Here is a 13,815-nt window from a genome sequence, read left to right on the forward strand (position 1 = left end):
ATGCTATAATTGGCATCTTCCTGTCTGATATTCCCTTTGGTATAAAATACAAAGAGCTCATTGAGCTGTGAACATGTCAAAATATGTCACTTGAAACAGCGATGACTGACTGCAAGAGCATTGCAGCTTTCAGCAAAAGCAGATAAATCTCCCACTAATGAGCATTTGCCACCCAACTTGTTTTCCATCACTGGTTCTCCCATTTCTCAACTATCTACTTTGGGTCACAAACCACCAATACCATTGATTGAAAATTCTCGTCAGTGTTCAAATGCATGGTCTTACCTTTCTCCGTGCTATAATCATCTCTATCTGGATAATGCTTCAAAGTCTCTGAACTCCAAGTTCTAGCCACTTGTACATCCTCAGTTTTCAGTATTGGTGGATGTCCTGTCAGATACCTCAGCCTCATGCTTTAAGATTCTGTGAAGCTCTCTCCTTCTTCACATTGTTAAAGGAAGACATACTCCTTGAAAGCTACCTCACTAAGGCTTTGATCACCTGTCCTGTGTTGTTTCACAACACATTTAATTTGATGATAAATCCTGCTAAGTACCATATGTCTTACCACTCTCGGCTGCTGTTGGATTACAAACTGCTGTAATTTGTAATAGAATTAATTCCACCACTTTCTCACACTCCCTCTAGATTTTTATCATGATAATGCCTGTCCTAATTGTAATTCTGTAATACTGATCAGACAGCTTTTCTATTAGAAGGGAGTACAGTGTGAAAGAGGCACATGGCTGGGACTGGGGATGATTACTTACCACATTCCCCCTCTGCCACCTCCAATTATGAGGGACATGTCTTTAATGAGGAGGAGGTGCTTTTCTCCTTTAAACAACTATTTTTTAATTCTGGCAGTGACTCCTGCGGCAGGTTTGAAATGCAATGGAATCAACGTTGGAGTGAGTAACATCGCATGTCTACTGCATATTTTAATCTAAAGTAAACTTCTAAACTGACTCTTTCCCAAAGAGTTGAGATCTGATCACCAAGAGAATTTATATGCAAGCTTGATGGAACTGCCAAATTTAAAGTATGGGACAGAAGAACAAAGTTATAAAAAGGAAACAAAGGGTTCATTTTTAGAAAGATAGAATTGAGAAACAGCGAAGTTATGTTCATATATAGAATCTTAGTTCGACAATACATGCATTATGAACAGTCAGATCCCCACATTAAAGGCTCAAGAGGCACTGTCGAAGGTGCAATAAAGTTTTGTTGGGATGATACCAGAAGTGAGAGGTTGTTATCGATCAGGAAAGACTGGATACACTAAGAAAAAAAGTGCGATCTCACTGGGGTCTTTAGGGATCAACACAGATTCCATTTATGAATAGGGGTAGTTTAAAAAGTTACAGGTTGGGGGTGGGGGAGAGGGACTGCTGCAAAGAGTGAAGAAAAGAAAAAGGAAAAGGAACTGTCGAGTAGAGAACTTCTGGTTGGAATGTCTTCCTCTGCTGTGTTGGAGAAATTTGCTCGATAAATTAGAGATCACAAAGCACAATTCAAAGTGAAATTGACTAATAGTTTACTAATACGGCAATATCGTGGAAGATAAATTGACTAAGCTGAAACAGCACAGACGGTCTGTACAGGTAGCCGAGAATTTCTCTTCCTTGAGCTGAGAAATAAGCCAGTTTTTTATTATAATCTTGTACAATAAGGCTTATTAGAAATGGGGAAAATACAATGTATCTGGAAATGGAATAATCTAGTTACAATGATGCTAATCGAAAACAGTGATCGGATGAGTGTCCTGATTCTCTGTACAATGCAACATCCTAGCAGTATCACCGGGTTCGGAGCTTCCATTTCTCTTTGCAGGTAGGTGCTAATGTCTCCTCTAAAACAGTATGGTGCTTCCATTGTCTTGTCCTGGGAGTAATGCGTTTGCTGGTGCCTCTCTGTTTGACCTGTTCTTTGTGTTGCTTTGGTATCGCTGGGTTGTGAACTGCCCTCGGGGCTTCGGGATAGCTGTGTTGATCTGACATTGTTAGTGGGTGCTGGGAAGTGTATTCCCTCGTCTGCGAGTGCTGTCTGGTTTCACTCGACAGCCTGCTTGGTCACTGCTGAGGCATTCTGGGTGTTGTTGGTATAGTTTGGCTAAGTTTGCTTTCCTATGTTCTGTGTGAGCCTATTATGGGTTGGCAGGGTAGCAGATCTTTTTCCACAGCTGCCATCTTCAACATCTCACAACAGTTACCTTCACTTTTTTTTGTTCCCAATCCCTGATGCTCTGAATGACTTTCCTCATCGCTTTCTGGTATCCAGGCCCCTTCTGAATTTTCCTAGGAAAAAGGAACCACTTTTCTTTCCAGAGAATTCGCACAACCACAGTTTTATCATCAAAAATGCCTTGATGATCTACATCGATCTGCCTATTCCATGCATTCGATGCCTTTTCCAATAGGATCACAGCACATATGTCTTTCTTTTTCAATGTTCGCTTCTCTGCTATGAAATTAATAAGGATTAGTCATTTCTCTTTTTAGTGTTTGTATTGCAATTATTTTTGTCTCAGATTATGAGTAAGCAATCAGATGACAATACAATGCAAGGGGTTATTCGGCCCATCATGTATGTGCCAGCTCTTTTGAAAAGCTGTGAAATTAATCTTCCATCTATTTAGCCCATTCAGTATTTATTTAATTCTTTTTAGAAATTTATGATTGAATCTGCTTCCACTGCCTTCGAAGACTGAATTACAGATAATCCATGAGAAAAATCTTCCTCGTGGAAGCTTGCACCAAAAGGATGTCTATCTGCTGTGCCTTTATTGGCTCTTTGAGACGGCAATCCTCTTGAGACTATAATACCAGCTCACTCCCTGACAAACCTGCAAATTAGAAAGATCCTTACGTGTTCAAGATCTTAAGCAATTTTTTTCCTCATTCTTTTACTTTTCCTTTGTTCTACGATCCCTAGTTAACATTTCACATGCACAGAGGACCCACTATCTGCCAACTATAGGAACAGGCCCTTCGGCCCATCAAGCCTGCGCTGACGCATAATGCCTTTCAAATGAAAAATCTTTGGGCTTGACGTGGTCCACATCCCTCCGTTTCCTGCCTCTTGATGTATCTGTTAATTTGCCTACTAAATAATCTTGCCATCATATCTGCCTTTAGCACCTCCTTTGACAGCACATTCCAGGCTCTGTATATGAAAAAAAAGTCTCTCACATCTCCTTTAAACTTTTCCACTTTTAGCTTAAACCTATGTCTCATAGTAATTGACATTTCTACCCTGGGAAAAAGACTCTGACTGTCCATTCTATCATAATTTTATAAACTTCCATCAGGTTGCCCCTCAGCCTCCAATGTTCAAGTGAAAACAAACCAAATTTGCCCAATTTCCCATCATACCTAATACTCTCAAAACCATCCTGGTACATTTTTTCTGTACTCTTTCCAAAGCCTCCTCATCATTCTGGTAGTGCAGTAAGCAGGATTGTACACTATATTCCACATATGGCCTAACGAAAGTTCAACACAGCTATAACATGACTTGCTAATTTTTATACTCTGTGCCCCAAGCAAGGAAGGCAAGCATGTTATATGCACTTATCCACTTGTGTGCCACTTTCAGGGAACTGTGGACCTCTATGCACAGATCACACAATGGCAATGCTTCCAAAGGTTCTGCCATTTACTGTACACTTCCCTCCTGCATTAAACTTTTCAAAATGCATCACCTCACATTTATGCAGATTAAATTCCATCTGCCATTTCTGTGCCTCAGTCTCCAACCTATCTATATGCTGTTGAATCCTCTGGCAATCCTCCACACTATCCACAACTTCCCCAGTCATTCTGTTGTCTGCAAACTTACCGATCAGATCACCCACATTCTCTTCCAAATTGTTTATAACAGTGGCCCCAGCAGGTGATCCCTGTGGAACACCACTGGCAAAAAAATCTCCTATCAGAATAACACACTTCCATTAATACTCTCTGCTTTTTGTGACTAAGCGAGTTCTATATCCATCTTAGCAGCTCACTGGGGATTCCATCTGACCTTACTACTTGTGTCAGCCTGCCATGAATGACCTTGTCATGGGTCTTGCTAAATTAACAAAGTCAACATCCACTCCCTGTCCTCATCAATCCTTGTCACTTCCACAAAAAGACTCAATCAAGTTTGTGAGACATGGCCTCCAGTGCACAAAGCCACGTTGCCTATTACTAAGAAGTCCATAACTTTCCAAATGTGAGCAAATCCTGTCCCTAAGAATCTCCTCCAAAGATTTCCCTGTCATGGATATGGTAGGGATCCCAACATCTCCAGCCTCTCAAACTAATAAATAATGCAAGAAATGCAGATGATTCAGTCCTTATGGTAGACACAGAAAGTCTACAAATATGAAGCACACATTAACAGAGATGGATCATTATTACATATTATCTTGTTACAGTTTAATGTTTTTCATTGATATTACCACATCTGGACAAAACAGCAATATGATCAGAAGAAATTTAATAACCTCTCATCTGAACAGGACAGGAATAGTGACCAAGGTACATCATGCTTGCCAGACCTCTTGGGAAACAAGAATGTGTTCATTAAGCAGAATAACTTAGAGAAATGTTGCATTTAATAGACCTTACTGTATGACTGTGAAAGTTGAAATGCAACCAAGAAGTTCCAAGTGCACTTTACCTAAAGGCTACTGCCTCATTGAGCATCTTTCTCAGCAGTTTTACTAGTGATGCTTCTCCAGGGAAGGAGGAGATTCAAAGTCTACCACAACCTGAATAGGAATCGAACCTGTGCTGTTGGCATTATTTGGAACCAAGCGTAGATTATCTGTACAACTGAGATAACAAACCACAAAGTCTGGCACTGGAAAAGCACAGCCAGTCAGGCAGCATCCGAGGAGCAGAAGAGTCTATGTTTCGAGCATGAGCTCTTCATCAGGAATGACCTGAAACATCAACTCTCCTGCTCCTTGGACGCTGCCTAACTGGTTGTGCTTTTCCAGCATCACATTTTTTGACTCTGATCTCCAGCATCTGCAGTTCTCACCTTATCCTGAAATAATAAGCCTCCTTATGAGCAAGATAACAGAATACAAATAAAAGACAACATTGAACTGGGTTCAGAGACACACTCATGAGTATGTTTTGTGAAAAAAAAGGCAAACAAGAAGAACTTTTCAAGATGAAGACCAATGGCCAACTCGAATTTCTTGACAAACACTTAAGAGTGAGTAATTAGAATACCTAATAGTGAGCGACAAAACAGAGGGTAGCAGAGTGAGCGAGACAAAGCAGAAATACGGAAACAGTTTAAGAGCAGAACACATTCAAGATTTTAAAACAAGATGATTATGGCCAAAGACCGTGGAAGTTGGAGAACCGGTAATATGGAGAACTAAAGTCCATTATCTTCCTTGTAAAATGTCTCCATCCTCTCCAGAGCATTTCCATTAAAATGTGGTGCCCAGAGTTGGCATAATAAAGCTAAGGCTTATCTAGATTTATAAAAGTTAGCATGGCTTCTATTTTTTACTATTCCACATCCTTTTATGCAAAGCCAAGAATCCATAAAGATAACAGCTTATCAATTACCCTGCCACTCATGAATTTGTGAATGTGCATCAGCACGACCGTCAGCTCCTACACCCTTTAATATCACATCAAGGATTATGATAGTATGATAGTAAGACTAGGAAACAGAATTTACACAGAGGGGATCTTCCACGAGGATGGCAATGAGGAGAGTTTTTTTCGTTCTGGGAGTTAGGAGTTTTGGAATTCTGAGAGAATGGTGAAAACAAGTTCATCAAAAATTTTTAAGCCAGAGGTAGATAGGTCCTTGACCAACAACGGAGTTAAAGATCATCAGGTATAGACAGGAATGTGAAGATGAGGCCAAAATTAGATCAGTGATTATCACTGCACTGTTTCTCCCAGGGCCTCCCTTACCATTTAATGCTCATAAATATGATTTGCCATTTGTGCATTACCATCCTCTTCACTTCCTCAGAATGTTAGCATGTTTTGTCATATTCTCTCTTTACTTATAGGATGCTGACATCACTAAATATGCCACCCATCCTTAGTTGCCCTTGAATTGAGTGGCTTGCTTGGCCATTTCAATTTACAGTTAAGAAACACCACATCGCTGTGTGTCTGCAAGCACATGTAGACCAGACTGGCTCTCAGCATCGTAGATGCCTACCTTCAGCCAATTCAATGCATTCCATGGGAATCAGAAGCATTGGATACCAGAAAGGCTATGGCCCCGACAACATTCTATCAATTGTCCTAAGATATTTGCTTCAACTTGTGACAATCCTTGCAAAGCTGTTCCAGTACAGCTACAACACTGGCTTCTATGCAATAATGTGCAAAATTGTCCAAGTATGTCCTGCACATAAACAGCAGGATACATCCAATTCAGCCAATTACTATTTCCATCAGTCTTTCTCACTATCCAACACAGTAAAGTGCTATCAAGCAGTACTGCACAGCAATAACCTGCTAACTGATGCTCAATTTTCTTTCCATCAGGCCCACTTAGCTCCTGACCTCATTACAACCTTAGTTCAAACATGGACAACAGAGCTGTATACGAGAGCTAAGGTGAGGGTGATAGCCCTTGATGTAAAGGTAGCATTTCAGAGTATAGCATCAATGGGAATCAGGGGAGAAAATTCTCCACTGGTTAATCATACTTGGTATTAAGGAACTTGATAGTGGCTGTTGGATGTCAGTCATCCCAGCTCAAGGACATTTGTGCAGGACTTCCTCAGGGAAATGTGCTTTGTGCAATCATTTTCAGTTGCTAAATCAATAACCTCCTTGCCATCATATGGCCAGAAGTGGGGATGGTTGTTGATGATTGCACAATGTTCATCACCATTTGCAACTCCTCAGATACTGAAGCAGTCTTTTTCTAAATGCAGCAAGATTGAACAATATTTAGGTTTGGTCTGGCAAATGCTCACTAACTTTCATGCCACCTAAGACGGTCAGTAGCAGCAGTGTGGACCATCTTTAATAAGCCCATAATACATAGGAGCAGAAGTAGACCGTTCAGCCCATTGAGTCTGCTCCACCATTCAGCATGGCTGATCTGAGAATCCTCAACTCCACTTTCCTGCCTTTTCCCTACAACCCTCAATTCCCTGACTGATTAAAATTCTGCCCATCTCAGCCAAGAATCTACTGAATGACCCAGCCCGAAAACCCCTCCGTTATAAGGAAGTCCACAAGTTCCATAACTGAGAAAATAAATTTTTCCACTTGTCTGTCTGACTTGTGAGATTGTGTCTTCTGCTCAGAGAGTCTTCCAAAGGGGCAAACAACCTTTAAGTGAGAGGAGAAAGATTTAAAAGGGGCAACTTTTTCCCACAGAGGGTGGTGCGTGTATGGAATGAGCTGCCAGAGGAAGTGGTGGAGGCTGGTACAATTACAACATTTAAAAGGCACCTGGATGGGTATATGAACAGGAAGGGTTTTGCGGGATAGGGGCCAAATGTTGGCAAATGGGACTAGACTACTTTAGGTTATCTGGTTGCCACGGACAAGCTGGACTGAAGGGTCTGTTTCCATTCTCTCCACATCCCTCTGCAGATTCATTGTGTCATCCTCACCACTTGTATTCCCACTTATTTTTGTGTCATCTGCAAACTTGACTGTATTACATTCAATTTCCTCATCTAAGTTATTAATACATGTCTGAAACTGCCCACTTGTTGCAACTCTTTGTCTTCTATTAGTTAGCAAATCCTCTGTCCCTAAGAATATACTTGCTGCAATACCATGGGCTTTTGTCTTTATAAGTAGCCTCATGTGTGGTAACTTATCAAACGCCTTTTGAAAATCAAAACGTCACAGCCACTGCTTTCTACTCATTACTTTGGATTAGTTAGAATGGACTGTCTAACTTCAAACAATGCTAATATGTTGATCTTGCCTCACACATCTCCTGTGTGGTTTAACCTGCATGCCTTACGCTGTCCAAGTCTTTTTTTCACCCTATGATCTGCCTGTACTGCTCGTAAACAAAACTTTTCACTGTACTTAGGTACAAATGACAATAAATCAAATCAAATCATATCATAGGGTCAGAGATGTACAGCATGGAAACAGATCCTTCGACCCTACCCGACTATGCTGACCAGATATCCTAACCTAATCTAGTCCCATTTGCGAGCACTTGGCCCATATCTCCCTCAACCCTTTCTATTCATATATCCATCCAGATGCCTTTTAAATGTTGCAATTGTATCAGCCCCCACCACTTCCTCTGGCAGCTTGTTCCATACACGTACCGCCCTCTGTGTGAAAAAGTTGCCCCTTGGGTCCCTTTTACATCTTTCCTCTCACCCTCTAGCTTTGGACTCCTCCACCCCAGGGAAAATGGCTTAGCTATTCAGCTGCCTCAGCAATCCATGCCCCGCATGATTTTATAAACCTCTATTTGGACACCACTCAGTTTCCGAAGCTCCAGGGAATATAGCCCCAGCCTATTCAGCCTCTCCCTATAATCCAAGCCCTCCAACCCTGGCTACATCCTTGTAAATTTTTTCTGCACCCTTTCAGGTTTAACAACCTCTTTCCCACAGCAGAGAGATCAGAATTACACACAGTATTCCAAAAGTGACCTAACTAATGCCCTGTATAGCCACATCATGACATCCCAATTCCTATACTCAATGCACTAACCAATAAAGGAATGCGTACCAAATGCCTGCTTGCTCAAAAAAATTTGAATAAGTTTGTCAGGTATAATTTCTCTTCATGAAGCCATACTGGTTCTGCTTAATTAATACATATTTTTTCAATGCTCTGTTATTAGATCTTTTATAATAGCAGACTAATATTTTCCCAATAACAGATATTAAGCTAACTGCCTGCAGTTACCCCTTTTTTGTCTACTCTTTTTGTATATAGTTGTTATATAGGCAGTTTTCCAAGCCTCTGAAACTTCTCCTACATCTGAGAACTCCTGGAAGATTACTGTGACTTCATCCACTATCCCTGTAGCTATTTCCTTTAGCATCCAAGGATTCATTCCATCAGATGCAGAGCACCTATCGTCTTTACACTAATTTAATTATCTCAGTACCTTTTCTCTTGAGATACTTGATTTATTTATTTCCTTTCATCCTATTCCACCTTAAGAATTTACTAATATTGGAATATGTTTGGAAGATACTGTGAAGACTGATCAAAGCATATATTCAACTCCTCTGCTATTTCCCGGTTCCCACACTATTATTTCCTCAGTCTCATTCTCTCGGAGGCCATTGGTTTCTCTTTTCCTTTGTATATATTTAAAGATTATCTTGCTGTCCATCTTGATATTATTTGCAAGCTTACCCTCAAATTTTATTTTCTCCCTCTTTCTTTCTTATTGGTCATCTTTTGTTAAGTTTCTAACCCTACCCTAGTCCTCTGGCTTACAACTAACATTTGCCAGATATTATGTTTTATTTTCCTTTCAATTTGATGCTGTCTTTAACTTCCTCACTGAAATATATCTTTGCTGTGAACCACAAACTATTTTTTCAATGTCTGCAACTGTTCCTCAACTATCTTTGTTGCTAAACTCTTTTTCTAGAGCATTCCAGCCAGTTCCACTCTGTCCTTTATAATTAGCCTTATTTAAAAATAGCACAAATGTTTTGACACAAGTTCGTACCTCTCAAACTTTATGCTAAATTCTACTGTATCATGGTCATTGTTCCAAGATCTTCTATTCTGACATCATTCATTAAAATGTATACATCACCAGATCCACAACAGCTTGATCCATTTTTGGATCCACAAGGTATTGTTCTAGGAAACTGTCCCTAGTACATTCCATAATTCTCTCTCATGGCTTCCCCTGCCAATCTGACAACCTCAATCTAACATAAAATTAAAGTCAATTATGATTAATGTCCTGCTTTTGTCCTATATGACCTTACTATCTCCTGATTTATTCTCTGTCCCAACTTGTACCTAGAGTCAGGGGGCTTAAAGACTATTCCTATCAGTGGATTCTCCATCTTCCGATCCAAGATCATTTCTATTAGACTTATCCATCCCATACTAACAATGCATCTCCCCCTCCATCATTTCCTTCCTACCTATCCTTTTGAAAAGTCACATACTCCTGAATATTTAGTTGCCAGCTTTGATCGTCTTATAACCTCATCTCTGTAATGGCTATAATATCATAAGTATCAACCTGTTATGATGGCATTAATTTATCCACTTTCTTCTGAATACAATGTGCATTCAGTGAACAGCCATTACTTTTGCCTTTTCACCACTTTTTCCTCTTTTGACCCTATTTTCTGCTATTTTTCCATATTTGAACACTCCTTCCTCTCCTGTCTCCCTCTAGTCATTATTATCCAAACGACTACCCTGTAATGCTGCCATATCGTTTTGCTTTGTAAGCCAACATTCTCCTCTCCCAATTTCTCCCCCACTCTAATTAGTTTAAAGCTCTCTCTACAGATGTTGTTATTCGATTTGCAAGGACACTTCCCAGCAAGGTTCATTGAAACCCATCCCTTACAGCTCCCTTTTACCCCAGTCCTAGAGCCTGTGTCCATTCCATCAACACCAACCTGGGCCATGCAGGTAACTCCTTGAATTTAATTACCCAATGCCAATTGCTTATGGGTCAGCTTGCAATCCAGAGATTACTACTTTGGATGTTCTTTATTTTCAGCATTAGTTTTGATTAAATATTTTTCACTTAGCTTCGAAGTGTACAAAGACTTTCAGCAAAAATGTACTTTCTAGTCCTATCAAGTTGGTACCACCAACATTGAATGGTGAATACTGGGTCCCTACTGTCCCCCTCAAAATTCTTTTCCAGCCTCGAACTGATATCCTTAATCCTTGTACCAGACATGCAACAGATCTTTGGTACTCCTGCTTACAGCTGATCAAAACCCCTGACCAAGACCTAGCCCAAAAAGGAATGCCTGGGTATTAAACATCTTATCGTGCACATATAACAGTGCATGAACCCTTTCATCCTGTTTGGGTTGCCAGTTTCAAATATGTTTATATTTCCATTAAAACAGATAACAGAGTGTAAAACTATAAAGGAGAAAAACTGACAAGAAATTAAAAATATTACTTTCAGCATATTGCAGGGCATTTCGGAGATCTTCAATTTCTCGAGAAACTTTGTAAACGTAGAAAACAAAAGGAATTCTGGGATCGTCGTCATAGACAGAACTGTTCATCAGAATATCTTTGTGTATATCCCCTTTTCCGTAACATTCCACTAGGATAAAAAGAGATCATATAATGAATCCGTCATCGAGACACATGATGAGTATTTTACTCAAACTCAACAGGAACAAGATTATCACTGAAAGAGAAAAGGGTGAATTGAATTCAGAACAGGGACATTGTAAAAAGACAGGTCATAAGACAATTGGCCTCCAACGAGGTGGTTGAATAGTTCATCAACTTCACCAACACACTGGCCTTCATCAGTCAGGGCACTGAGTCTAGAAGTTGGAAATTATGTTCCAGTTATACAGGTCACACTTGGAGTTTTCAGTTTGGGTCACCTTGTGATAGGAAGATTATTATTAAACCAGAAAGGAATGCAGAAGAAATTTACAAGGATGTTGCCTGGATTCAATGGTCTGAGTTATAGGGAGAGGTTGGACACGCCAGAACTATTTTCTTTCGAGTGTAGGAGACTGAGAGGGGGGAACCTTATGGAAGTGTATCACATCATGAGAGACATGGATCAGGTGAATGCACTCGGTATTTTTTCCCAGGGTTGGGGGAACGAGGACGAGATGGCAGCAGTTTCAAGTTAGAGGGGAAAGAATAAAATGGAACCAGAAGGGCAATTTTTTTCCATAGAAGGTGCCACACATATGGAATGAGCGGCCAGTGGAAGTGGTTGAGGTGAGTACATTAACATTTAAAAGGCATTTGGACAAACATGGATAGGAAAGATTTAGAAGGATATGGATGCCAGGTGCAGGGAAATGGGGTTACCATGGACCAGTTTGGGCCAACTAGCCTTTTGCCATGCTGCATGACCCTATGGGACAATTTAGCATGGCCAATCCACCTAATCTACACCGCTTTGGACTGAGGGAGGACCCCCACACAGACGGGAGTGTGAAAACTCTACAAAGACAATTGCCCAAAGGTGGAATCGAACCTGAATCCCTGGCGCCGTGAGGCAAAAGAGCTAACCACTGACCAACCATACCACCCTTTCACTGTATTACTTGCCTCACCATCCCTGGGTTAAAATTGAGGAAAACTCTTCTGAATGGTGGTTTGGGTACAGTCACACATATGGGCTTGTTCTTGGCAGTGGCTCACCAACTTCACCAATTGGGGATGGGCAGTAAACACTACACAAATACAGTATGAACACAAGTTCCCTGCCTATCATATACACATTCCTTTCTCACAGGCCTCACTCTTCAGCCATCTCCTGTCCCATTCTGCCCACCCAACCTCCCACGTGCTCTCCTTCCTACGCTTACTCACTCTCTCTATCAACATCCTGCACCAACTCTCTTTTCCCCTCGCAAACCTCCTCGAAGTCCTTACTCCATCTCTCTGATCTCGCCTGAGGGCGACGAGGTGTCAGGACAAACTCCTGCCCCTGATCACTAACCTCTGAACCTGAGGCACAACTTCTTCCGGCACTTTGAGCATCTGTACATTAAAGTGATCAGAACTACAACTATCGTGATCCACACCAAGTATGAGCTCTGGTATTCCCAATATCCATCCACCGCTCCTTGAAATTGTGTCCCAGCATCCAGCTGTGCATTTGCCTTTGCTGGAAGTTGTACTCCAGGATCCGACCCCTCCTTCACCTGGACTGGACAGTGTTTAAGATATTCGCACATTTCGTCAGCCGTTCCTGGAATTAGGATCCCACGATTCGACTTGCCGCCCGTTTTCAGTTGGCCTTGTGCCTCCGGGTCCGACAGTTCCTTCGCCATTTTGTTTTTAACTGAAAGTTACCTCCATGGACCCGACGGTCCTTCCGCTTTTACTGGAAGTCGGTTATTGACACCGGCGCATGCGCAAATGTCAGTTATCGTTGGGAGAGGTGGAGCTTGTGGTCTGAGGAGTAGATGAAGGTGAAGACTGGGATGGATGTAGTTTGTGATCGTGGAGAGAAGGAAAACCCCAGAAGCCGGTTGAGGGTGAGTCCTTCTGGACCCTCGTCTTTCCTCTCCCTCCAGGAGTTGATGATGTGGAGATGTCAGTGTTGGGGGGGGAGTGGACAAAGTCAGAAGTCATAGGACGCCAGGTTACAGTCCAACGGGGTTATTTGCAAGCACTAGCTTTTGGAGCACTGACCCTTCATCGGGCGTTAGTGAGGGAAGAGGCTTCAGACACATAATTCATAAGTAAAGGATCAGAGGGTTATTCAACAGCTGCGATTGTATTGAACAAACCCCAAATGGCTGACTCCCTCCTGTTAAACCTTGAGTCGGTTGAAAAGGAGATGCAGGTTTCAATTGATTAAGACGCAAATCCCAGAGTTTGCTTCAAGTCACTGACGCAGCATAGAGTCATAGAAATGTACAGCACGGAAACAAACCCTTCGGTCCAACTCGTCCATGCCAATCAGATATCCTAAATTAATCTAATCCCATTTGCCAATACTTGGCCCATATCCATCTAAACCCTTCCTATTCATATACCCATCCAGGGGCCTTTTAAATGTTGTAACTGTACCAGCCTCCACTACTTCCTTTGGCAGCTCATTCCATACATGCACCACCCTCTGTATGAAAAAGTTGCCCCTTAGGTCTCTCTTAAATCTCTCTCCTCTTAAACCTATGTGCTC

At 41.4% G+C, this 13,815-nt stretch overlaps 1 protein-coding gene across 2 annotated transcripts; it reads right to left on the reverse strand.

Annotated features, from left to right (window-relative positions):
• Nucleotides 1-1,631: 1,631 nt before the first annotated feature.
• On the reverse strand, nt 1,632-13,078 carry LOC148139370 (uncharacterized). Of its 2 annotated transcripts, none has more exons than XM_087980733.1 (3): nt 12,625-13,078; nt 11,104-11,253; nt 1,632-2,460 (listed from the first exon to the last, which is right to left on the reverse strand). In XM_087980733.1, the coding sequence occupies exons 1-3, from the start codon at nt 12,956-12,958 to the stop codon at nt 2,192-2,194; spliced, it is 753 nt and encodes a 250-aa protein (XP_087836859.1). In that variant the 5' UTR covers nt 12,959-13,078; the 3' UTR covers nt 1,632-2,191. The 2 variants fall into 2 exon arrangements, with proteins under 2 accessions (XP_087836859.1, XP_087836857.1); XM_087980731.1 differs by having other exon boundaries at nt 1,632-2,463; nt 12,625-13,016.
• Nucleotides 13,079-13,815: the final 737 nt, after the last annotated feature.

The sequence above is a fragment of the Chiloscyllium plagiosum genome, unplaced genomic scaffold, assembly GCF_037043375.1.
Source record: "Chiloscyllium plagiosum isolate Xiang-an unplaced genomic scaffold, Cpla_swu_hap1 HiC_scaffold_38, whole genome shotgun sequence".
Lineage (NCBI taxonomy): Eukaryota > Metazoa > Chordata > Chondrichthyes > Orectolobiformes > Hemiscylliidae > Chiloscyllium > Chiloscyllium plagiosum.

Coding starts and splice junctions, on each gene's coding strand:
- LOC148139370 (XM_087980731.1), bottom strand. CDS start 12,958: ATGGCGAAGGAACTGTCGGACCCGGAGGCACAAGGCCAACTGAAAACG. Junction 11,254..12,624: donor GTTGTGCCTCAGGTTCAGAG/GTTAGTGATCAG, acceptor TTTTTATCCTAG/TGGAATGTTACGGAAAAGGG. Junction 2,464..11,103: donor TGCCCTGCAATATGCTGAAA/GTAATATTTTTA, acceptor TTAATTTCATAG/CAGAGAAGCGAACATTGAAA.